Below are 27484 nucleotides of genomic sequence, written 5' to 3' on the forward strand. Positions count from 1 at the left end.
AGATGATTTTTTTTTTTTTTTTTTACATTCTTACTCATAACTAGTCAATCTCAGTTTACACGGTTGATGTTGTTGTTGTTGTTGCTGTTGTTGCCGTCAGTGTGTACACAAACACACAATTAAACAATATTTTGACTTCGTTGTGAAAGCAGCTTTGAATGGAATGCTAACTTGGTGAGAAACAGTCACTTAAGCGTGAATTAGACCAGTATATACTCTTTTTGTAGAAAGTATCATAAACAAAAACAAAAATAAATGGAAAAAAAGTTTACTTTTCCATGTATTCAATAAACATACCCTTTTAGTTACATTTTGCAAAGCTTAAACATAATATTGACATCTCTAACACTTGATAATATTTACAATGCTGTGAAAGGAAATTAATATTTTCAATGCTGAGCACAGAGATGATTGGATTTTTGTATATTTTTTTTGACCCCTAAATAAATGGTGTGTCCACTGAGACATGTTTTATTGCTATTGCAGAAACCCTAACATATTTTGAAGAATGACATAATTAATCTCATAAAACATCTACAGAGAATGGAACATATTTTGACAGAGACTGAGCGTTTAGCATTTTGCTGATGATATCAAATGAACTAAGCCATCAGTCAATGTTGATCTGTTTTTTTTTTTTTTTAAATAAATAAACATAAATAATAAGATGTCTTGCCCATGCATATACACAAGTGCCTTTTACCGTGTCTGTGATACCATGTTTGAATAAAATATAATAAAATTAAAAAAATTAAAAAAAACCAAATAAATAAAAACAAGAAAGCAAACATAGAAACAAAAGCCCCTTAACAAGTTTGGGCTATGTGCAGTTGTAGAATAGCATTCTCTTGGCTATATATTTATATTAGCATTTTCTTAATAGCATCATCCCAGACCTGAACAACACCCTTCCAAAAGTCCATATTGTTATCGTTCTTTTTTTCTCTATTTAGTTTTTTCAAAATCTTCAAAATTTAGGTAAACATAGAAGCAATGCAACAACTGGGAATTCAAACCAGCATGGACACCATGTTTGTCTGAAAATAAACACCTTTTTTTCTTCTTTTTTTTCTAAGGAGGAATAAGAAAGAAAATGAAATAATTACAGGTATAATTTAAAAGGAATGAAACATGGATTAGTGTGGATTGACCCCCTGCAGTTTGGGCTTCTTATTCAAGTAGGTTGCCCAGTAGACCAGGTTAAAGGTTCCAAAGAGCAGAGGGAAGGCTATTCTGGCAATCCTGTCTATCTTGCTCACACTGTTAAAGGTTTTCTTGGCCTCTGGAGGCTTGGGCTTTGGCTCCTCCTTGGGCTCAGTTGGGGGTGGTGGTGCGCTTTTGGCAATAGTGGCCAATCCAGGGTCCCTGGCAATATTGGGGGCGAAGGCTGTAGCAGTGGCAGCTGGGTAGGCTGTAGTGTTGTTCTTCTTGAGGAGGGACTCCTTCTTCTTCTTTTGCTGATTTTGTTTTTATGGAAAGTAAAAAAGGATAAAGAGTTCAGGTTACACGTATCATCAAAGCTCTGACTGTGACATACAGTATATTACTGTGCACAATACTTGTTTAAAGCTGCATTTTGTATCTCTGACACAATTACTGGTGTGAATGTGTGATCCAGCAGCCTGGTGAACATCCAGAAAAAAATATGGAAATCAAGTTGAGAAATATTAATTCCTCACATCTACATATTCCCAAATAGAAGCATTAAACTCAGCAGTCTAAGAATGAATATTGGGCTGTATTTATATCAAAAACAGCTGCAGATTACAGAGTACTGTGCTGCTAACTGCGGCATAGAGACAAGTGGAGCAGAAAGCACAAGATGAACACTAAACTATTAATGTTCATGTCATGTTACTCAAATTGCATTTTCTATGAGATGAGCTGGCGACAACAACTAATGTTCCCTGCCTGGTCTTGCTCCCTTGGTAGTTAAGTGTAAACCGTCCCGTTGCAAAATGAATAATATTTTGAAACAGAAACCCATATATGTCTTTTTTTTTTTTAAATGTTATTTTCTGGTGTCTGGTCTGAATAAGAGTCTTTCCATTTCCTGGAAAACATGAATTTGCCTTGCCATTCTGCATTTTGTGCAGTCGTGTTCCATATCATCACCTTACAAGCCACATTATATAAGAGCCTTGGTCTGTTTTCTCTATTTTTATATCATTGTAAGGACTCCTTAGGAGTAAGTAAGCAATTATAAAATAAAAAAAAAAGGGGGGGGGGGCTTCAAATACCTTCTCTGGTACCACACTTTTTCCATCCCAGGCGTAACCCCTCTTGGTGAAGTAGTTGACTGTAGCAAACTCAATCAGGGCGGAGAAGACGAATGCATAGCAGACAGCGATGAACCAATCCATAGCTGTGGCGTAGGCCACTTTAGGGAGAGAGTTCCTGGCACTGATACTGAGTGTGGTCATGGTCAGGACAGTGGTCACTCCTGCAGGGAGATACACAGACAACATCAATATGTAATTCTTAGATCATGTAGTCGCTATCATTACTCTTTTTGGTTACCACAAAACAAGATATGTGAAGTATGTTAATACTCTGTATCAAATAGAGTCATTGGCATGAATGGCATGAAAGTGAATTTATTGTTTGTTGTTAAGCTAACGTAAAGCAGGGACCTGTACATTTGAAATATGTGCTACAGTGGACTTTAGTTAAGGGGCATCATATTGTGCATGGCAAGTTCCTCTTATATGCGTAAATCAAATGAGCATACAGTTGATTCACATGAATCCATATGAGCAGATGATACAGTCTTGTGCTTTTAATCGAATCAGAACAGTAGGGATGTCTACAGATGCAGCTGAAAGACACAGTTGGCCTCAGAGATACTGCTGCTGATTAAAAGCAGGAAAGATAGACTTTCTCTCTAAATCTGACCGATGCTGTGCAACACATTATTCGCGTTTTTGTCCTCATGTAAGGAGCGCTTGTCAGCCCTGGAAAATGAAATCACTAAACTACAACATTAGCTGCCGAAAGCTAAGACTCTGCATGGAGAAGCAGAGGAACTGGGTCAGAGCATATCAAACAACGCGGTGCTCATCACAGAACAGGCCGCTGCAGATGTTTACACACCAAACAACATCAGCTCAAGGAGCAAACAATCCACCCATTCAGCCTGGGCTGTGATGAAGGGCGGTGAAGAACAGCTGGCTTGAACGGGAAACTATAAAATATGCAGAGAGGACCCTCCCACACGCATGCTGTATGTGGAGAGGGATGTTTACGTACAACCATGATACCCCCACATACACACACTGTCATGCTCGAAAGACCAACAGAAATGTGATCTCATCCACTTCTTTAAATCCTCTTGATTTATTTCAAACTTCTCGTCTGAGTGGTTGTTCCTCAATTCTGAGTAAACTTCTAAACTTTGAACTATCCAGTCAAGCAAACTGAAAATGATACTTAAGAAAGGGAAAGAGAATCTCATTTTGATTAAATATGACAAATGAGGCGACATTATTAACAAAACAACAGGGACAGTGAACAGAATACTGGAATAAAAGCGACCTCTGTGAGGAATATTGTTCAGTATTTGCAAAGACTGTGTCAGACCCCATAACAATTGTTGTAGGTTACGGGGGTCATAGTTTGTCCCTTTAAGCGGTTACACAGTGATCTTTCAGTCAGTACTGGTGAGGATCTGTTTATTACCACTGTTCCTCTTTGACAATGTAATTTTGTGTTCGGTTGACATTGTTATGATCTTTGTTTAAGACTTTCCCTCACTTGATAGTTCCTCAGTTCTGTAGTTTGTTTGTGACTGATTGGTTCCTGCACCGGCTCTCCAGCCTCTAAAAGAGGCTAAATGAAGCCGATATTAATTTTCTGCTTAACTTAATATGACTCCTTTTCATAGCTGCCTTTCTGATTTACAGACCATCGCCTTTAAGTTTATTTACAAATCTACAAAGACAGTTCACAAGTTGTCATAATGACATATGCTAAAGAAAGGGGACTAGCATTAGCAAGAAAAAAAATGGTTGCCACAAGGTGATCATGTTCTATTTTCTCTGCAAAATCGCTGACAAAATGACTCTTGTTTTCTCTCACAGCCTCTAGAGAAAAAAAAAAGCTTAAAAAGTTAGTTTTTGCATTGGATTACAATATATTGACTAGTGTTCTTATTATTGAAACGTTACTGTTTCCCTTCAGAATAATGAATTCTTCTTCTTCCTTCTCAGTTCTGATGAAGTGTTAAGAGATGAATCACAGACTCCTCATCCTCCCACTCCCTTTTCACATGATTTTGGCATTGCTGGCTCTGGTGCTGTCACATGAAGCATAAAGGACGATTATTATGTTCTCATTAGTCAGAGCTAAATGAATGATTTGTCATTAGCCATAACAGAAGGAAACGCCTCTGGTGGATTTCCTGTATCCGTATAGCAGGTAGCCTACACCGGGCGCTTTGTCATACATTTCTGGTGTTCATTATGGCTACACGGGGAAGAACAAATAAGTAGGTCAAAGTTATTTATTCTGAAATAACGTATTGTTGAAATTTGCATTGCTTTAATAAAAATGGAGGGTAGAGGGTGAGTTTAACTGGATGAAAACGGACATATGGGAATAATCAAGAGTAACACCTGCCTCATCGTCTGCACTTGGCACGAAAACAGCGTGAACAAACGAAAAAACAAACGACAGCTTCGCATTGAAATTGTCAGTGTTCAATTCCAATTTGACGTGGGACACAGCTCAGCTGCCTGAAACGATGTACGCAGATGGAGAGGGAGAGTATGAAGAATAAAGGTGGCCACCATTAAATCCACACGCCGAGATGTAACGCACAATAGCCATTTTTAAGCTACTGTAAGTATATTAATGCTGCTGTGTGATGCCATAAAAGCCACACATGAACCATGTTCTGCACCTCACCCACTGCTAAGTAGGGCATTGAATGGTTTGTTGATGCATTGTTATGGGAATGCATGGCAGCAGGAGATATGGAAATATTAAGTGATGCTTAGTCAAGTATTCATACCAGATTGTCAACTCAGAATTATGTTCATGTACAGCTCATTTGTACCAGCTGAATTACACTTTGAGGAAATGTATGTTGCTTGTCAGCAAAACATCAGTGTTATCCTCAGTGACAAGATGTGTCATTTGTTTTCCTTTTCAAGGAGTAAAAAACCAGATCCTGCAAAAAAAAAAAAAAAAATCCATGACAAGTGAAGAGTTAATAGCCACTTTAAGTTTGAGAACAAGGTCTTGAGATTTCCAGTGGAGTGCAACATTAACATCAAGGTGTCACCGCTTAGGAGGTGGGTGCCAGAACACTCTCCATTGGAGAACGGCCAGTGTAAAGTGATTTTGCCAGCAACCGTGTCTACTTATGGCCTCAGCAGGTGCTGGAGCACAAAAGAGCGACACCTCACATTCATTGCCTCTGTGCTGAGCGCTACAGAGGCAACATGGAGGGGATTGAGGATGAATAAGCATTGAAAGGGACAGCCGTTACGGAGAACTAGGAACTAGATAATATAAATACATATGTGGGCGGAGGATGACGGCCTACTGATGCACGTGGGGCGCATTAGAAGGAAGAAGATGAAAGATGGTAAAGCAATGTGGATGGAGAGATGGGTGGCAGCGTAGTGGTGTCAATCTGTCAGGTATTCCATTCGCCAGTAAATCAGTTAATTTTGTGGGGGAGGATGAAGGCAGCACCACTGGGTATTACACAAGTCCTCACAAAAGCGCCCCAATGCTTGGAATCGTATATACTTTACAGTGTTTGACACGCTCTGTTGTCATGGAAACAAGTCTTCCAACTCCTCTAGCGTCTTAATACCACAAGAGAAAAAAAGGAAAAAGAAAAAAAAAAACATTTTCTCTAAAAAAAAATCTCTTTCTAAAAATTTCCACTAAGTGTTGGTTTGCTTTTTTGTGCATACACAAATGTGTGTGCGGTTTGTGTGTGTGTGTTTGTTCACAATCATCCGCAGGTATGTGTGCATAAAAGGTGTGTGTATGCTTGTGCTAACAAGGTGGTCAGCCAGAACGATTCCCCTCATGTGTCTGCTCAGTGACGGGCCCTCCTTAGGAATCATTTAGAACACTCGAAAGTTGACTCATTAGAACATGACTCCAGAGCTGGTTTTAAATGACTCCATTTGACATGTTGTAACTAATAGACTGGAGGCTTTGAAGGCTGTTAATGAACAAAGTCACTGATCTGGAAAGTTCTAACTGGATTAATAGTGGAGTAACTCAATTCTGGAGAGTCCCTTCCACTCAATTTAGCTCAGTGTGCACAAGCAGTGACACTTGATTTATATGATACATATCTTCTAACAAGATTTTTGCCTCTGTTTGCAGACTCACTTTCAAATACACACATACGGTACAAGGTAATGGGGAGAAGAAAAAAAAAAAAACCTCAAAATATTGAGAATGATGGTGCGAGAAAACGAATTTGAGGAAACTAAATTAGAGATTTAAGGTGATGAATGACAAGGTGAGGCAGACAGTTTCAGGGTGGTGGGGTGATCATTGGTGCCTCAGGCAAGGGAAAGTTTGATATGACTGCATGTAGGTAAACAGTCCAAATGTGCAGTGTTGGAGAATGTGGGACAGAAAAAATGTCCACTTTGTTTAATAGGTTTTGATCTAATTTCTTTCAGGGTAATCAGTCTGCCTCTGTAAGGCTGCAGATAAGAAAATAAATTGCTCCAGACATAGCTAAAAATAAAATAAGAGGCTCTTTCAGCTCAAATTTATTTGTCCTTTAAGGTCAAACAATTTTTCAGCATAAGGTGCAAAGTCATTCTTTATTGTTATTGATATTATTGATCTTTCTGATGATGAATTGTTTCCTGTGCTGGTTCCAACTTTGGCACTTTGATTGACATCCCTTCCGTGACAGGCTTCAGCTGATCTGACCAATCTCAATCCAGTGAGTAAAATGTGCTGCTTAGCCCCTGGATCACAGCCAAACCACAGACAAATGTTGGTGGGGGGGAGTGAGCCTACAGGAAAATGGCTGTGCTGTCTCTCCCTCTCTCTCTCTCTCTCTCTCTCTCTCTCTCTCTCTCTCTCTCTCTCTCTCCCTCTCTCCCTCTACTCTCACGCTCCCTGGTTCCAGACAGAAATTTGCCTCTGACAATGTTTTGACTGAGTAGGCAACCAATAAAACATGACAATCAAAATGTGGGATGAGGTCAAAAGTACATTGTGAAGTGGGACGCTCGCTCACTCAAAGAATACATAGTTTTTTGTTTTTTTTTGTTGTTGTGTGACTTACACCCTGTAGCTAGGCTGTCAATGAGCTGTCTTTATAAACTGTTAAGGTTGCACGCATCATGATGCACCTGAACAAGGACGGTACAGACAATACACATCTGCAAAGACGAAATTCCTCTGCTCGAGCCTTTGAGGGAGCTTTTAAAAGACGCTTAAGACAGACACCTGTAGTTAAACTTGTTTTCTTTCCAGCGTCAACTGGATCTCCAAATGTGGATGACGCAAATTTTAAAATAAGCTTTGACTGCACGGAGGTTGGAGGGAGGACATGCATGCGGGGTGCAACATTACGACTTTGACATGTGAGACAAACACTTATTGGCCGAAGGGGAAAGGTAGTGAGGAGAGAGTGCGGTTCAGCATGTTCCATTTTGAACTTCAAGTCAGTATTGACTGTTTTTCAATACTCCACCATGAGCGCCATCCGTCTCTATCCCAAACCTTAAACCATGTGCTCTGGGCCGCCCATATATATGATAAGTTGTGGCTGCTTGTAATTAATACTGAAGAAAAAATAAATGAAATACACAAAGTTCCACTCAGTATGAGTGATTTGTGTCGGCATTGAACAGTTCAAGATCAATATAAGTGTTTCATCATTATGTTAAAAACAAAGATCCAAAATGCTGATGGAAATAAGATGTCTTTAATTGTATTTTTAGAAGACAGGGTCGCCTGCTTGTACATATCATTTTTAGTATTTGTGCTGTTAAAGGAACATGTAGCTGATCAGATGGATCGTACACTAATAAATTAGTGAGCATACGAGTGTTGTATCCTCCAAAGACTGTTGATGAATGAGCACGAGTGTTGTGTAGGGAATTGTCAAACAACTTTTTATTTTCCCTCAACCAGTCCCAGGAGTGAAGATGTCTTTGTTGGATGTCTATCAACATCTCTCCTCTGTGCCCAGGCTACTCATTTATTCATGCCTTATCAATAACTGAAGCCTCAGGGGTGGGGGAGGGACTGGGGGGGTTGAGCTGGGGCTGACTCAGAAACACATAGCCTTCAGCATCACTACGTCACCTTTGATTTACATAAATGGAGAAATAAATTGACATGTTGATTGGCAGGTGAGTTAAATGGCTGTGCCGGCACCGCAGCTGTGAGATTTGTGGCACACACATGAACACACACACACAAACACACAGTACATAGCAGCACTGCCTACAGTGTTGTCAGCTAGTAATCATGAATTTATGAGCACCCACTGGCTCACAATTAGCATGTGCACATGTAGCGAAGAAACGCAGGCACTGACTCATACACGCGCTCACATTTGTGTACATACACAAACAAACCCCAGCGGCACACAGGCACACTTTTGACACACACACAAACATGCCCCTACCCCCCCCCCCCCCACACACACACACACACACACACACACAAGGTGTTATTCCTTGATGAGCAGATACATTAAACAGCATCATGGGAGAACCAATAAATACCCAGCCAATCGCTCTTAAAGAGGGGAGAGGGAAGTGAGCTAATCTTCTGAGCACTGCTGTCCCTGTCAGCTTAGAGACAGAGGGGGGGGGGGGGGGGGGGGGGGGGGGGGGGGTGTAGAGTGAGTGGGAGGGAGTAAGAGTGAGAGAGAGCACCATATCAGCACCATCACTGGCTGTTTCCTGTTTTGCTTTTCATTTGGACTGCAAATAAATAAATTGCCAACAGTTTTCCACTACACCGAACTAGCTATAAACTAATCAGCCTCTTAATCGGCACAATGATAAATAAGATAACTCTACCCACTGCTGTGTTTTCAAATTGCCTATTCATCTACAGGGCAGGCTTTAGGAAAGAGATTTAGTGCAGAGGCTGTGTTTCATAGTCACATAATGTAATTTAAAGAGTGTTTTCAGTGCTGCGTTTGTTCATGTTAATGGGGCTTCCGTGTCAGCGTTTGATGTCTGTGTTGGGAACATAAAGCTGATCACATCGGTAGTAATAAGAGAACATCTATAGTATTACAGTGGGTCCCCGTTTATTCGTAGTGTGGGTGCGTGGTTTGATACATTGTGATTCTGTCATGAAATAAAAACAAGGAGAAACCAATCTGTGAATAGGTGTCTGCAGGTGTCCCACAGTAAATATAATATTAAAATCACCATATTTTATTTTAGGTTTTTTTTTTACTCCTAGGGTCCTTTAATTACATGGAATAAGTCATTTTGAAACTTATTTTACCTTAATGACTAGCATGAGTGATGTTTTTTCCTATTTCTCACAGTGAGTCCCCATAATGAAATTGCTTTAGACTGACCGACGACCACAAGCACTGGATGACACGACGTTAGGTTGGGACTCTTCATTAAGTTCCATTTGCAGGATATTTATTCATTGATCCATGCAGATGACACTCATGGAAAATAGAAGGAGGCCGTGCTGGTCTGGTTTTCATTTTGCTTGCGTGGATTATTAAACCAATTTTATTTTCTTTGTGTGCATAAGAGGTAATAATTAAGTGATAAGGTGAAACAGTATGTGCATTTATTTATTATTATTATCTCTCTGTGTGTTCAACGGTAGCCTTTTGGTTAACGCGACTGCATTCAATTTAGACTCTATAGTGCTGTGTTGGAAATGTCACTAGGTCAGACATTATTCAGACATTATTCAGACATGACACAGGCTGTATTATTACAATCACATGATGAGGTGCATTTCTGAAAGGGCCCTACAACTACAGTACATCAAAAGCTATTTGTGTCCCTGCCAAGCCATCAGCTGCCTGTCTCAAAAATTCTGACGTCACTGATGTCACTGAATGTCCAAAGCACGATTTACAAGTGCAGCTCTCAAAATAATCAGTGAATGCAGCGATGCTAAGTCACAGCAAGACAAGTGGAACCAGAAGTGCTGAGACACATTTCCCCCTGCGTACAGCTTTGAACAAGCAACACATTATTAATGCATTATTTAAGTTGCATCTTGCACATGATTCATCAAAATTAAGACATACTGCATATAAGCAATATCGGAGCTTCTGTGGCAAGACGGCTCAGAGTAGCCTTTCATCCTAATGGTGATAGACACATGTACGATGGTTTGATATACCACATAAATCTTTGACATAGATGATAGTCAAAGGATTAAGATGGCAATGAAAGATCCTGATTGTCTGCTATGTCTTTTTAATGATTCATTTACAGCGGTATTGACATTGTAACCTCTTTGAAGAACAGGCTCATTCATCTGCTGTCTCAGATGATGCATATTAATCACATGAATGACCTACCTAGTATACTGGGTAGTTGCAGCATCGCAAAGCATGTACATGTGGTTATTCAACTGTGTGTGTGTGTGTGTGTGTGTGTGTGTGTGTGTGTGTGTGTGTGTGTGTGTGTGTGTGTGTGTGTGTGTGTGTGTGTGTGTGTGTGTGTGCGTGCGTGCGTGCGTGTGTGTGTGTATGCATGCTTGTGTGCGCGCGCACGCGCACATGTAATCTTGTGAAGCAGAACCAGCAATGATAGCATGAGGGACACACACATGCCCTAGATAGTTGTTTGAACCTAATCTAGGCCATCCTCATTTCCCCTCGACACGTGACAAGCACCGCAGGTAGCAAGCTGTGGTACATACACACACACACACACACACACACACATACACGAGAAGACACTCACAACTCATACAAACAGACACCAAAACATTGCAGGAAGAGTAGAAAAACCTGCTGGAGACTGCAGAGCTGCAAAATCTGGTGCCTGTATAACGTTTCAGGGAAAGCTCTTTAAGTCGTGGGCCAGGGGAGACACTGACATCCATGAGAAGAATGAGAGGAGAGAGAGAGAGATGGAGAGATAGATATTTAGCTAGAGAGAGAAAGAGAGAACGAGACAGAGAGAGAGAGAAGGAGAGAGAGAGGAAAAAGAAGAAGAAAGAGTGTAGGGTGAGGTAATTCAAGGACATTCTGCCTGCTGCTGTGCTTTGCTGCTACTGAGCATGCTGCAGACTAGCAAAAGCTTTCCTTTTGGGCGGTATTATGTAAGACCTTAGTGTGACAGACAGACAGATACACACCAGATACACACTCACACAGACACGTACAAAGACTCATGTACACATGCCCAGACACATGCACCCAACACACACAGGCCAATCCGTGTACACACACACACACAAACACACACAGATAGACACACAGTGACAAACACATCACACACAGGCGGGCACAAACACACACACTTGTAGACACACATTCAGAGCACGTAAATCTCAATTCACACTGAGCCCTGTGCTTGAAATTCCACTGCAGCCAGCCACAACTGATTAAAGCTCCTGTTCACATCATCAGTGCAGAGACAGAACGAAATAAAAATATTGCACAATAAAGTTTGGACTGAATGTGCAATTGTTGCAAACATTTAATATCCTTTAAAGGAATAGTTTGACATTTTTGCAAAATAAGCTTCTTAGCTGTCTTGCAGAGACTTAGAAGAGAAGATCAATACCCCTCTCTCATCACTGTGAGGTTGCCCAGCAACCAGCAGAGACACCACGAAGTCACTGTGCCCGGCAAAGTTTGCAAAGACATTTTTACAGCATATTGCCCCTATTTTCATTTCTCATTGTCTACATCACAAAAATGAGATACAACATGTTAATTAGTAAGATGTAGAGGTGTTGGCAGTTTTGAACTTTGGTCAGAGCCAGGCTAGCAGTTTCCCGCTGCTTCTAGTCCACAATGCTATGTTAGGGTAATCTCTCATCTAACTCTCATCTAAAAAAGAAAATTAAAGCATTTCCCAAAATGTTTAACCTTGAATTTTTTCTTTGTCCGTATCAGAGAATCGTTCTCCAGTAATGTCAAGCAAACCATCACACTCTTTGCTTTTTCTTTGTTAATCAGAAAATCATCTAACTCACTCAACACACTATACACTATCATGAGGTGACGGACCCGACGACCTCAACCAGTTTTACAGAAGCAGGCTCCTCAACACTGAAGACTTTTCTTGTATAACAAAATTAAATTGTCTTTTTCACACTGTAGCAAATACCAACATCATAAACACTTATGGAAATCTTTTAGGCAGGACAAAAAAGAGCTGCACTCCAGGGTCACTGCACTGTATCACAGTTGCTTCTGCTCAATCCAAAGCCAAGTTTCCAGGGTATTTCATTTTGAAATTCAATCAGTGTCTCACAGTCCTTTATCTTTAGATCAAAAATCCAAATACACCCTGACACCATTTTATAACCATTTATGACTCCATGTACATAGAGAACAATGTATTGTAATACCACCTCATTAGCATGTTAACCAATGATAATCACATAATAATGCGTTACACAGCCTTCAAATCACGATGTAATATATTTTTAAAACATTCCATACTTACGATAAAAAAAATTATATAACTCAATCTTTTCTGTTATTCGGCAGATGTTAGATGATTACATCACTATCGAAAACAGAACAGCTATTTTGAGTATAATCACTACATAATGTCATATTGTGGCATAATTATGGCATGAAGAGGGTGCATTATGTATTTGGTCCATTTTTCTCTCATTTTATTATATCCAACCAGCATTTTTAAGCAGCCCATTATGTTTTATGTCTTGCTCAAAATCACTATAGTTATGAATGAGAGCCTGATGTTTCATCATCATACACTCAGTTGGCAGTTTTAATAAAAAAAACTGAACATTATAACCCTCATGAAGGTAGCATTCATTGCAGGACTGTTGTATAAGACTGACATTACTTTTAACTACATAATTAACTGCCAGTTGAGTGTATATTCCACATTGATTTTCCAAGAACAGATGTGAAACCTTGTGGTGATGGGTTCATTTCTCTGCCCATAGCTGTTGAGAAGAGAAGAGAGGAGAGCAGACGACTCACCAAAGACAGTCCTGGCAGGGACGGACTCTCTGTTGAGCCAGAAAGACACTTGGGAGAGGATGACAGTCATGATGCAAGGTAAATATGTCTGGATCACAAAGTAACCGATTTTCCTCTTCAGGTGGAAGTGGGTTGTCATCACAACGTACTCTCCTGTGGTCAGCAAACAAGTCAGAAAGTGAGAAATGAATTCACACATACCCTTTATACCTTTTAAAATATACATTTAAGACATCTATTGTACCTCTCCCTTCGGCGTGAAGTGTTTTTTTCTAAATGGTTCGTTGTGTTTGGGCCTCTGGTTTTATTGTCGTTGAGATTTATCAGCGCAGTTATGGGTGTCATTTGTCAACAAACTCAATACCCAGGCATGATCCATTTCATCAGTGCATTCAGGCCCAGTCTCAGAGGGGATACGACAGTCACAAGGACAGCACTGGGGGTTTAATCTTACTATAACAATATGTTGATTTTGAGGTTTTACAGAGCCATTAATTAATGCAACAAATAAAAATATAGTAATAAAGTGATGCATTTGTGTATCAAGATAGCTTATTCGATCAAGCTCGGTTGATATAGTGTCTTGGGAGCTTGCTAGTAAAGCAAAGCGTGGATTGGGGCATAGGGCTGTCTTAAACGTTACTCTCTGCCTGCAGCGAGCGTCACTGCAAACAGGTCACCCATTTTATGCTGTCACTAATTTTTGCCAGTATCAATGGACCAAAGAGAGGAGGAGGAAAAAAAGACATAATGGCCAGTAGGGAAATAATGAATCTGGGACATAGCCTGTCATTTGTAAAGCAACAAACCAATGCCACCGATGAGGCAGATGAACTGATGCGGTTGTCAAAATTTGCAGTTCCAAACCATTCATTTGTGCAGTGATGAATGATGAGTGAGACTGAGGATTTTTTATTTTATTTATTTATTTATTTTTCGAACAATTAGGAGGACTATGTAATGTACCGAGCTCAAATCTTTCCAAGCTGCCTCGATTAGGTAATGCAGTGTTAACATTGTTGAATTCAAAATGCAAAACCACCCCTTTCAAAACATTTCTTTATATCACAGTAAACTCTATAATTGAGAGCCCATGGGAACCAAACTGAAGCCTACCTGTGCTGGACTGCACCACACCGGAATCCACACTCTGCCCCATCAGATCATACTGGTTTAATCTGGAGCCATCCTCTGCCACCACCACAGACTGGGCAGCCCCTCTGGTCCACACGTACACCACTTCCGCTCGAGTGTAGGCATCTGGCGAGGACGAAACAGAGTGAAAAGTTATAAATTATTTTGCTGCTGGTTGTCTCTCGTCATGTACTGCCTGGAAGGTTGTATTTTTGGAGCTGCTGAGGGATGCCAGGTGAAAAAAAAAAGAGAGACAAATCTGGAATTAGGTCTTCCACTAAACTCCTCAATTTTTGTCTTCCCTCATCTCATTTTGTCTCATCTTGTTGTCTCTCATCTCGTCTACTCCGCTCTCATCCAAGTTCTACCTGTCTTGTCTCATTTGCCATTTAAGCACATCATCCCTTTCTTTCACCTTGTTAGAGGCGTCTGCTAGACTCATCCCCTCTGTTTTATCTAATCATCTTTTCACATATTTTTTTGTTGTTTCTTGTCAAACGTTTTCTCATTTGATCACGTGATTGCAACGTCATGCCACGCCGTGTCATTCCTCAGCTTACAGGGAAAACAAACAAACAACATCCCAACAGCACAACATGACCTTAAAACAGCCAAGTCAGTCTTTCCTTCCCTCCGGCCACCCAACCTGTCAAAGCTGCGGTGTGGCTCGACCACTGCAGAGGAAAAGGATGGCTCGACTGCAGACTGCAGCATAAGGAAGAGAGCTCATCACTGAAATATTTAGGGAGTGAGTTCAATTTAAAGGGGGTTGAGGCTCGGTCCTCTCACTCACGCTGTGCAGCTGTCTGAAGGATGGCACAGAGACACGGTGACGTTCACGTCTCCGTTTCGCATTTTGCTGTGTTTTTCTTTCTCGCTCTCCCCTGTAGTTTTTTCCTCTCCTCTCTCTATTCTCGTCCCCACCCTCCATCACTCTATCTCTTGTTATGTCTTCTCAAGGATGATGCAGGGTAGGGGTAGCTGTCAGCGGTGAGCAGCTGGTGTGATGCTCTGGAAATATTACAGAGAGTGCTGCCGTGGATAAACACAGGTCTGTGTGCTGCACGCCTGCCAGGGTCTTGCCGGGTCTTGCAGGGCCTGGCAGGGTTGAATGGGAGGGGACCAGAGGGGCCTTGGAGGACAGCTCCTCTGGGAGAACAGCTGTTACCACACTGTCATTCCTTATCAGGGGCTGGTGCTGGGGTCACGCTTCCAGTTGGATGAGGTAGTGACAGCGTGTCAGAGGGGCACGTGTGTGTGTGTGTGTGTGTGGTGTGTTCCTGTGCATTGATGTGCATGTATGTAGGATTGTGTATGAGGCCACTTACAGCTGCCAAACTTCAGTGGACAAGCATGGGCATCCATAGGGAAGTCTTCCAGGTGCATGGGGCATTCTGCTCTCACTGTAAGCCTAGAGAGATTCACACAGGTATGGACAGTGAATTAAAAAAAAAAAAAAAAAAAAAAAAAACTGGCACCAAGGATAATGAATTAAAAAAACATGCAAACAAGCATGTGAACAGTGAGCCACCAGGACCATGTGATGTACTATTATTTCTGGTCTCTCAGCACCAGATACAGTCAAATTCAAACTTACAGCTACTTTTTTCTCCAAACCAACAGAAGCGCTCCTTTCCCCTGAACTGTGGGTTTCTATTTCCTGACAGCTTGATGAAAAACAGCGTGTCAGGCCACCCGTGACACACTAATCTCCCATCCATCCCTCATCTCGCTCATCTGTGACAGCAATATGGGCTCCGCCAGCTACCCCCTCCCCCTGCTAGTAAACATGCTAAAACAAATGTTTTACGATCCTTGCCTTAGACATCTCGCACTGGCCTCACTCTGTGGTGTGCATGAAGGTTTTTGTTCTGTCTTTAAGCACTGTCTCTTATTTACCCGCCCCGGCGCTGAAGGCTTCTGAGGCGCTGCACGCGTAGCTCTAAACTCAGCTCAGCTGGTCGCGCACCTTATCTTCCTGCTCTCGACCGTCAGGTAGCATCCGCACAGTGATTAATCATTACGGGATAAAACACTTTATTTTTTCCTGGTGAACACTACAATGGAAAAATGACTAATTGTAATAGAAATGTACAATATGTGATACACAAGACTTATAAATGGCTGACCGTAATCTCTAAAGTAAAGTATATATAGATATAAGTATAAATCTAGTAGTGAAGTGAAACTTCTTCTACACTGCAGAGGCAATACACTTCAGAATGGTCACCTAGAAAATGCAACATAGATTGGTGGAACTTCATTTAAAAGATAAAGTTGGTAATTTATCTTTCAGATAATGTAGATCCAGTAAAACCACAGCCCTTCTTCCCCTTCAACGAATTATGTGCGCCGATATCAAAATGACACAAGGTCTCTGCTTTCCTGTAAGTTCAAAAAGATTTTAATCTCCCGCTCATTCGAAAATCCTTTATCTCGCCGGAGTGGTAGAACATGGCAGCCTACCTCATGGTATACAGCAGCGTGCCTTCCTCTGTAATTCGCAGCAGCTTGTTTGGCATGGTCATGTTGTGGGCCACCGACTTCTTGCCATTGTGGAAGAAGGTATCAGGAGTCCAGATCTTGCTGGCCATCAGGTTGTTGAGACGCAGCACGGCCATGGGGCCTTTGAACTTTAGTCTTTCATCCTTCCAGCTCTGTCTGAAGAAGACATCAATGGTGTACTCCTACAGGTGGATGGTGAGAAGCAGAGAAAAAGTCAAATAAGGAAGGAGGGAAAAAAAAAAGATAGAAAGTCGGACCCCCACCTTGTAGCAGTTTTCTACCTTTATCTGCTGACTAATCCAACCTTATTTTTCCTTTCCACCCTTTTTGTGTTCTTACATTTTCCTTTTTTCTTCCTTGTGTCACTCTGACTTTCGTATGGTACTCTTGGCCTAGTTTCCCTGCTGGTAACTGTCTCTCCATGTTAAAGGCCTAGGCAGGGAGGATCTGGTGGATGGAGGTGCATGGTTTTCTGGCTGGTATCTTTTGTAAAAGAATGCCTCCATTGTTAGAGTACAGTGATTGGTCTTTTTTTATTTACATAGTAATACAGTATGAGTGAGTGCATTTCCATTTTCTTGCATTTTATTATTTACATAATTATGGTCTGGTCAGTTTAATGCGCTATATGCAAATGGAGGATCATTTGGTATTTGGTCATTTGGTATTGCATTGTTAAGTAAGGGCTAAAAATGACTATTGTTAGCATTTATCTTTGGGGAAACTTCTTTGCTCGGTAATCTAAATTACACCGGACACAAAAAAAGGAAGCGCTGGCCACAAAATTAGGAGGACATTTCATTTTGAAGGCAGCTTATGACTTTAGCTGAGAGCATATTTTAATGGTTCCACATGACTGCCCAGCAGAGTAAAGGGAGCCAGTAAAAATTACTGTGCAGCCTGTTTTTTGTTCTCATTCCCCCCTTCTTTCCACTCGACCCGCGTAAGATAATTAGTTTGAGCTGAAACAGAGCTTCAAGGTAATGGTAGAGGTTGGGGAAAGGCTGAGAGATGGAGAAAATGTTCTTCAGCTCTTCCTTCTGGCCTAGACACAGCAGCAAAACAGTCCTGGCTTGCATGTCGGCCAGTGCAATTAACTGACATTATGTCAGGTAGAGTACACACACTTCACGTGCACATACCAGGAGTCTTTTTTTTTTTTTTAATTCCAAGTGGTAAAAGAGAGGCAGTGAGACATTTGGATGAGTTTAATTGGTTTCCAGTGCACGGAGTAAAGATCAGATGCTCACTTTTGAAGAGCCTGCAGCTTTTTTTTTATTTTTTTTTAAGGTATCATATTGTAGAAGACTTTAAAGAAGACATGAAAGTGATGATGTGATGTATTAAACCTCAATATTCACACGTTTCCTAGCTCCAGATTTTTCAGTGTAGACAACATGTGGATAGTTCTGAAAAATTAATACTCCTTACACGACACATATTTGACGCTGTTTTAAGCATTCTGCAACAAATAAACAAAACTTGGGTGGGGGGCGGGGGTCATGTCATATTTCAACATACACATAAAAGTCGCATGCAGTTACATTTACAAGCAGGGGTGGCGTTTATGTAGAGTGGGCTTACGAACCGTGCGCCAGAAAATACATTTCGCACATGTGACAGTTTTATTAACACATCAGTATTTAATGGAATGAATCAAATTAAATAAATATTTTACAGCTTTCGAGACCCCTGTCTTATGAGCCAGGGAGGTTAGGAGAGAGGGGTGAGGGTGGGAGTGACATTTACAGAGGCGAAGAGTCTTACCATGTCATGGTCCGAAACTGGCCCAATACTAGTCACGAAAATGTCAGTCTTGACTTCAGTTACACGCTCTGTTGAAGCAGGAAATTGCCAGAGTGAGTGACTATCAGTGGCATTCATTAGCTCCTAACTACCTGTTAATGTAAAAACCACCTGGCTATAGCATCGCATCCATTCAGCATTATTTTTAACACTTAGACACATCCACACACACACACACACACACACACACATTGGAAATAAAAAAACAAAACAACACCATAAAAATGCCCCATTTTGGATGTCGATAACCATTTCTGCTAGTATTGGTTTCAGTGTCAGCTCCATTACCCGGACAGTGGTTCAATCTCTTAATAAATTCGCGCATTGCTGTGTTACTGAAAATATGCCACTCTGGTCCCATAATACTGATAGCCAAAATGGGTCCACTGGGGATTCATTTGGAAGGGATAGCGCTGGCAGTGTGTGTGTGTATGTATGTATGTGTGTGTGTGTGTGTGTGTGTGTGTGTGTGGGAGAGAGGGTTCATTCCTTGTGATTCTCAAACTGAAATATGACAGCATGATTTATGAATGATACCCATCATAATCCATAATTTCTTCCCCTCGGCTGCTGAACTCGTAGCAGGCCAGGTTTTATTCGCCTGTCTGTTTGATGCCTGCTGCATCACACTGCGCGATCCTCGGTGTCCTTCACACACCAATTCTCACGTTATCTCCCCCCTTCTCTTTTCACTTTTACTCTCCGTTTCTTTGCCTTTATCCGTTTCTCTCACTTTCCATTTCTGTGTATGCCTCCAAGTCTCCCAGCCATTTTGTTTCTCTCTTTAACAATGGACAGTTGAGAGCAGAGATTTGCTGCCCACACATACATTACAACTACTGGCTTTATGACAATTCATTGTTTCACAAAAACAGCAGGTGAAGAATGAGTCTACAACTCTTTTTTTTTTTTTAACTGTCACACAGATTTCTGACACTGAAAGCAAACCCACCTCCATAAGATTTAGTCATATGGATATCATTCCATGTAGCCATGTGGATAGTAAGCTATTTGTTGGAGTCTTTTGCATCACATTTGCATATTTGAAAAAAAAAAAAAAGAAAAAAAAGAAGAGTCAAACAGTCACCATGAGAAAGAAAATACATTCAATGACTTGGGTTTACTGACCTCCAAGTCCTGGCCTGAGGCGATTGTCATAGCCATCCAGAAGGCTGTCTAAGATCTTGGTGAACACTGTAGTGTTATCTTTCTGTTCATCTGTCATGCCGTTCTGCCCAGAGCTGGCAAAGCAAAGGAGAAGATTTAAAGTCACAGCTAGAATCCAAAACCACAGTCAAAACTGCCAAAAGAGTAAGAAAAAACTGATTATGAATCATATATCAAAAACAAAACAAAACAATAAAAAAGCTCTACTCTGTAGTTAGCAAGACATCTCTGTTGAAGTGCACGGGCAGCACAGAATGTCATATCATGAATCACATTGTGGGGAAAAAAAAAATGGACAAGAAAAGTCTGTCAGATCTTTTATGACACTGACGCACTTTGTTGTTGTTGCCAATTTACAATTCACAGTGTGTGACCATGAGGTTTTAGGCGGCCATATTGATATGAGATAAATAAGCAAGTGATTGTTCAGACATGGACTGGAAAAGAAAATATCCCAGGAGACCAAGTTATCCCATATTATCCATTTGGAAAACCTTTATTTCAGTAACAGCGTGTTTTCTAAGTGTTTAAGTTATGTTCATCGCTGGGGTGTAAATCCGGGCGTGCAGAGAACACATGTGGGTACACACGCACACACACACGTACACACCCCCACACATAGAAATAATCTCATAGGGAAAGAATAGAGAAATCATAATACATTATTTATACCTTAATACGGTCTTTTAGACCACAAAGGCCTTGCTGAATGTGCTGTTTGAACAACATGAAACAAAATGCTCAGAGCAATGCCGGATTGTGAGAGCAGCAGAGTTTGCAGCATCTCCACACATTAATAATTCAACACACTCATAATCAGGAATACCGCCCCTAATTATGCTGTGTATGATAAGGGCAACATATGACAGGAATGTTTAGAGAGAGAGAGAGAGAGAGAGAGAGAGAGAGAGTGTGTGTGTGTGTGTGTGTGTGTGTGTGTGTGTGCACATGCGTGCGTGCGTGCGTGTGCATGCGTGTGTGTGTGTGTGTGTGTGTGTGTGTGTGCGTGCGTGCGTGTGTGTATTTGCATACCTCAATCAATGCATGCATGTACTGTAGGCTCAGGGTGTGTGCACATACGCAAGCCTGTATACATATTCATGCATATGTTTGCATGTGTGATAACGCTGATAATACCCCGATGAAAGTCTTAACAATGCATTGTACGCCGCTCAGCAATCATCCTCTTTCTCTCTCTCTTTTTTTTTCTTTCTTTTTTACAGCCAATAGCGTTTGGCTTGATTGCATGCTAAATAAACAGCAAGTGTTTGGAAACAAGCTCTGCAAGCTGAATGGCTCCAAGGAGAGGGAGAGGTCATCAAGATTAGTTAGCAGGGACCTGGAACGGGACTGAGGGAAAAGTAGGAGGGATGGCAGGCAGGCGGGAGAGTGGAGTCTGGAGAAACATGCGAGAAAAGCTCGAAAGAAAAGACAAAGAAGAGGCACAAAAAAAATGGAGATAACAGAGATGAAGGAGGGGGAGATAAAAGGCGGAAAAGCGAGGTTGAGAAAAGGGGAGGATGCTGTTAAGTGAAACATTCAGAACTGTGGGACTAGCCACTAAAAAAAAAAAAAAAAGGAAAAAAACTCTGAAAAGCAATGGAACTGTAGAAACTGTGATGAGCAATTTTGTTTTGCGTCAGTCTCAGAGGTAACAGCTTTGGAAATAGTCAAATTCAAAACTATAATTAATCTGTTTTGTTCAGGTCTGGGACGCCAATTATGTATAAATACAGGAAGCAAAATTGCATCCATGGGACGTCAGCTGAGCCTAAAATAAAACACAACCTACTTTTTTCCTCCTTTCTTAATATAACATTTATTTAGGCATTTCCCATTTGCCAGATCATAGCAAGACACTGAAAAAGCTTTTGGTCTGCCCCAAGGGTTACGGTCATCTTGTTATAGCCTCCACCAACACAGAAAACAAGCCAACATGTCCCTTAGCTCTTTCAAGTTCACCAATAATTTAAAGTAATAGAAGGAAATAAGTCATTAATTAGTTCAAGTAATGGTGGAAATTGTTGGCACAGTTTTTGCTTTTCTTGACTGATACTCTGCTTTATATCACCTCTGTTCAAGATAGTTGTGGATGAGTTCTTTTTACGGACAGGAATACATTGAATAATACTGCACATATCATTTTTAAGATGGTGGTGGTGGTGGTGGTGGGAGGGGGGTGGGGGGGTTAGGGGTGCATGCCCCAGAAAAGAAAAGAAAATGGAGAAGAAATAGGTGCTGTGGAAGAATACACATGTTTATCAGCCAGGGGCCACTTCCTCATAAAACATTGTACACCATCCCCATCTACAGGTCATCTGAACAGCAACAGTGCCGTTCACACTCACTCTGCCAATGTCTCTCTCTCTCTCTCTCCATCTCTTTCTTTCTCTCGCTCTCTCCCTCACTCTCTCTCTCTCTCGTCACTCGGATATCTAATTATAAGGCAATTTCTCTCATTGGCAACATACTGTAGCAGTGTGCTTGGTCTTCCTGATTACCGTGTCTTGTTGAATTCCCCCCAAGGTGTGTGTGTACAGTATGTATGCGTATGTGATTCTGCGTCTGACTTCAAGAAGGGAACCGGATTATACAGTAAATCTTTGGGTGATAATTGCTTTGCACTTTGCGGTGACAGTTCCACAGTAAAGTAATCAGTACTTTTACATTTTCTCTGATGTGCTCAACGTGCAGCAGCATCACACTCAGTAAACCAGACCCTGCACTTGCTCGTCAGTACATCTCAAACCTATAAGCTGCTATTAATCAATTAGATCAAATCAGTGTGCAATCATGACGTGGCGCAGTGCATCATACGTTTAAAATGGGACACGTTCCATCTGCGTCGTGCGCGTGCTCGGGACGTGTGAGCTGAAACATGCGCTGTGTACTGTGTGGATGTGTGTTTTTGTGGCGTAGCTGTTGTCACAGAGAGAGAGAAGCAAGCTGGACCATCTCAAGACATTGCCACTGAAGACAACTGTCTGTGACAGTGCCACTGAATTATTCAACCGAGCAGAAAAGCCCAATCCCCTCGGTCTCTCCAGGATTCTCCAGGAGAACCACGGTGGGACGAGAGCTCAGATGATCTCATGCAGTTAAAGGATTCTGCTTTTGGTGTTGTTGTCTTACTTGTAATTGTGAATGTTTTAACTGATCTGCGTGTTTATGTAATCCAAGGAGTGGAGTCAGATTATGGTGTTTTGAGGTATGCTGCACATGACTGGCTGCCGAGCGTTTGAATCATGTTGGAGTTAATGCAGTTGCAGTCACATGACAGTGGATCTTATTGGTGTCGTTTCAAATCCAATCCTCCACCTTCTCCCTCTCTCTTGTCTCTTTGCTTCTGCTTTGGTGACATCTGACACACCGGTGTCGACATTGAGAAGAGTGTCTGTACATCGACCCTACCATCCCCGCAGCCACTGTCAAAAACGTGCACGAATCTGTGCCAAATATCACGGTGCCACGCGCATCATCTACTGTACGCAGCCCAGGACTGAAGACTGTGAACATTAGATGTTGTCCCACAAGGCTAGCGAACCAAAAAAAGTGTAACGCCATAGTAATGTGGATAGTGGCTATTTTGGCTCCTCATCTCCTCTCTCTGTATTGCAGTTCTTATTACCGCTATGCAATTATAGGCATGGAGGTGTCCTGTGGGGATGCCCCAGTTACAATCACATTGAATACGCTCTGTAAGAATGTAACCCAATAAACCAAGCAATAGGCAAGAACACAGAATACCATCCCGGCAGTTGTACCACTGGTTGCCTCCTTGGCTGACTGACTGACTGACTGATTTTACTGACATGTTTTAGCCAGCTGACCATTTAGCAAGCACTGAGACCAGCATAAAAAGATATCTGTCCTCAGACAACTGCATTTTAATATTTTGCCCAATGCAGTGTGGTCTTCACATGTTCTCCCACAAATGTCACCAGGCGCAATCACACTGTCCCAATAATACCTTGATCATGTAGGCAACACTTAGAATCGTCTCAAACTCTGCGTAAGGCTCAGAACGCAGTTATATGAACAGTGTGCATGATATGTGCAGATTCCATACATTTAGAATTATGCAGTGTAATACCCAGGTAGATATGCATTTGGGAAATTAAAGTTTGTTCTTACCTCTTCCCACCCAGTACGCTGTTGGCGACAAGCAAGCAAGCCCACAGACACAGAAAGGCCGTCCTGCTCCGTCCACACATAGTTGCAATATGAGGACCTTTCACTGCTGGAGGTCAAAAAGAGAGGGAGAGAGAGAGAGAGAGAGAGAATGAACATCATTACACCAAGTCTTAGGAGCCAGTGATCCACCATTAACCCAACATTTCATCACATCAAGTTGTTAGTAAACATGTAGATGTGCTAAAACAACAACAGCCAACATAGGGGGTGGAGGGGGTGGGGGTGGGGGGTCAAGGCTCTGAGGGAGACCTTGTTCCTATAGAGATGCTTTATGTGAGGTTTTCAGTCGTGGCTGTTCACATTTCTCACAGATTCACTGACAGCACATGAATCAAACCAAATGGCCTTGCCTCATGCATTGGGCCATCACATGCCACTTGACACACGCATATATAGCCTACCCTCAAAGATTTTTACATCATCATTTTTGAATTAGCTGTCACGTTGATGGAGACATATTCTACACCCTAACTATGTAGGGGTAACCGAATTTAAATAGCTCCTCGGCGTTGGGTTGACGAGAAAGAGAGCTAGTGTAAATACGACTTTCATAACTGACACTCAGTGCACACGCATATGGTATGGCCGCAGCTGTAGCGCATAATAATTAAGAAGAAATAACAAGGCATCACATCATCGACCACATAACACCCTGTGTGAGCTTGTAGCACCTGTACACAGCCTCCTCTAATACCCTGCAATGTGAAACCGCGGCGGTACCGCAATATCAAACCAAATCCCCTAAAATAAGAGCATTTGCTTCCTCCTTAATCATCAAGCTATGATGTCAGCCGGGTCATAAAGTATGTAAGCAATAGTCTGCGCTATTGTGCATGCAAAACACAATGCTCAAATTCTCAGCCCATTTTTTTGAAAGCATAATCGATGTGTCCACGACAGGACCAAATACTTCTATATATATATATATATATATATATATATATATATTAAGCGCTAAACCAGTATTTCACGAACGATCACAAAATTCTGCCACATAGAAGACAATACCCCTGTTACTTGCTTGTGATGCTCCAAGGTGCACTGTGAGCGGATGGGAGTCGGTGGGGACAAACAATGCTCAGTTAAAATAAAATCAAAATCAAAATAAATCCTTTGCTTGACAAGGATTTGATAAAGCGGGGATGATGCAGATTAGCGAATGGAGGAGAAAATCCCGCACAAGCACACTTTCTAAGTTATTCAGAGGAAATGTCACCCTCTCCTCTACAGTACGTGGAATATGTTCGAGCCTGGTAGGAATTTAGCATGCAACTGGCATCCCCGCAAGGCTGCTCTAAATACATGCATGGCGATCCAATTCGTGCGTGGCGGAGTAATTAAGCAAATGTGCGTTGATGCTGTTTCATTCGGAGCGCTGTCCGTGGTGCTGAAGCCAGACTGCTTCCCGTTAAAGACATCAAACGGCTCCGGTTTGCCATAAAATACCGCTTAAACGGTCTTAATTTCGACGGCAAACTCCCCCCCTTCTCCCAAATAAAAGTCGTCTTCGATTCTAGCGGTGTCCAGCAACACAAACCATCCCTTCTAAATCCGAGCGTTTACTCCCCTCTCCCCTTCCTTCTTCTGCCTGATAAAAAAGGCGATAAAAAATGGGAGAAAATCACTTACAGCAGATGACTCTGGGTATATTCGGTGTCCGCTGCCTATATCCTCAAACTTTTGTGAATATCTTTTCTAGCCGGACTGAATGAGAAAAATCCTCTGTGATCTCAGATCTGACGAATTTTAGCTTGAGGCTGGAGAAGCGGCTGCTGACGATATGCGCAGGTCTCTCTCACTGTTCATTGGTGGTGCTGTAGTGAGTTGAACTCTCTCAGTCTGTCAGCAACAAAAAAAAAAAAAAAAAAAAAAAAAAAAAAAAATGTTCTACTAAACTAACAAATCTGGACTGTGTAGCAGGGTCTCTATCCAAAATATATGTTTTAGCTCCTCAATCTGCCTGTAATTAAAGCGCATGGCACACAGGCTGTGTCCAAGCGCAGACCATTTTATTTTAGAATAGGCTGTACCAACCTAATATAAAGACTAGCCCGCCCATTTTATATGCAGCACAATTTAACTTCCACTGCTGTCGCCCTAATCTCTTTTCAGTGGCTGCTAAATAAAAATCCTCTTACATTTTCAACTGGGATCCCTTGTTTTCCCCCCATCGCGCTTTCTCTGTCTCTCTCCCCGACTCCTATACGTGATGATTTTCCAAGGAGATAAAATTGACATAAATCAAAAAAGACTCGACTCGCGACCAAATCAGCTAGGGCATCTTATGGAGAAGAGTAGCAGTCATAAAACGCACAGTGAGTACTTACGATGAAGCAAAAGAAAAAACAACCGAGAATTAAACACGAACGGATTACACGGCTCGGATACGCGCGCACACAAGCAGGGAAAAGGCACCTCCAAAAAATGTTTTTTTTGTAATAAAATCGTGTTCCCTCACCAGCTTCCACTGATGAGACGAGCCTCTCTCTGCAATAAAATCCTCCTCGAATCACTCACCGTCTCCTAAAAGCCCACGTTTCGCATCGAGACAACAGCACTGTGTCTCTGTTTACAGCCCAAATATTCTGCTGCTACAGCCGCGCCACTCCAGACTGAGCTCAGAACGGCGAGGAGCGCTGAGCTGCGTGCATCTGCAAGGGAGGAAAAAAAAAATGGGCTGATGATACCCAGCGTATATTTTTGTAGTCATCTGCGTATTTCAAGTTAAACTACAAATCAGAGGACATTTTCATCACCAAGGACTACAGTAGGAGGCATGAGAGGAAAACAAGGACATTCTTACTGGGCAGTTTAAACCATATCAGTGTAATTCATGATGGCATAAGCCTCCGATATATTCTAGCTGTTGATTTGGGAATGCTTTTGACAGAGGAGCAACTCATTTTTCGCCTTCAGTTTTGACTGGGGGTTTATTTTCATCATAGCAGGCAGAGTGAGCTGGCAGTGCAGTCACGTCAGTCTGGTCTGCAGTGCAACGTTTCCTCAGTGTGTGTGTGCGTGTATGTGTGTGTGTTGCCTCCTCACGCGTGGTTAAAGTAGTGCATGTGCGTGATTAGTTATGAGAGACATCATGGGCATATATGCGCCTCTGTATTCAATAAGTATCTATCTATCTATCTATCTATCTATCTATCTATCTATCTAGAAAGGACTTATATCCACTCTTTTTATCCCTCTTCTTGCGCTCTGCTCACATTTCCTTCTGATAACCTGATGCAGCAGGTGCACGCGCATATTTTAATAATCATAAGAAGAAGAAGAAAAACTCCCAACAACCCCACCTCCTTCCGTAGAATTAATGCCATTGTAATGCAAGTGGAGTATCATTTCAAGCTGCTCCCCTTCTCTCTCAAAGCCAGACGCCACCGCTGCATGTGACTCGATTTTGCCTGTGAGCGCGCGTGCACGTGCGAGCATGCATAAACAACACGTGCCCGCGTGTGTATGCGTGCGTTTGCGCGCGCGCACGCCCGCGACGGATAGTGGAGAGGGAAGAAGTACAGCTACGACTCCCGTTTTTTT

The 27484-nt window shown here is 41.8% G+C and overlaps 1 protein-coding gene across 3 annotated transcripts; it reads right to left on the reverse strand.

Annotated features, from left to right (window-relative positions):
• LOC111234360 (gamma-aminobutyric acid receptor subunit alpha-1-like) lies at nt 1–26558 on the reverse strand. 3 transcript variants are annotated; one of them, XM_022762401.1, is made up of 10 exons: nt 26459–26558; nt 23882–23987; nt 19709–19821; nt 18542–18609; nt 16736–16956; nt 15598–15680; nt 14252–14395; nt 13136–13288; nt 2241–2443; nt 1–1457 (listed from the first exon to the last, which is right to left on the reverse strand). In XM_022762401.1, exons 2-10 carry the CDS (start codon nt 23959–23961, stop codon nt 1137–1139), a joined length of 1386 nt encoding a protein of 461 aa, XP_022618122.1. In that variant the 5' UTR covers nt 23962–23987; nt 26459–26558; the 3' UTR covers nt 1–1136. The 3 variants fall into 3 exon arrangements, with proteins under 3 accessions (XP_022618122.1, XP_022618121.1, XP_022618124.1); XM_022762400.1 differs by having other exon boundaries at nt 26400–26558; XM_022762403.1 differs by lacking the exon at nt 26459–26558 and adding an exon at nt 25571–25633.
• Between the last annotated feature and the right edge of the window lie 926 nt (nt 26559–27484).

The sequence above is a fragment of the Seriola dumerili genome, unplaced genomic scaffold (genome assembly GCF_002260705.1).
Source record: "Seriola dumerili isolate Sdu_G_001 unplaced genomic scaffold, Sdu_1.0 BDQW01000449.1, whole genome shotgun sequence".
In the NCBI taxonomy this organism is placed as follows: Eukaryota; Metazoa; Chordata; class Actinopteri; order Carangiformes; family Carangidae; genus Seriola; species Seriola dumerili.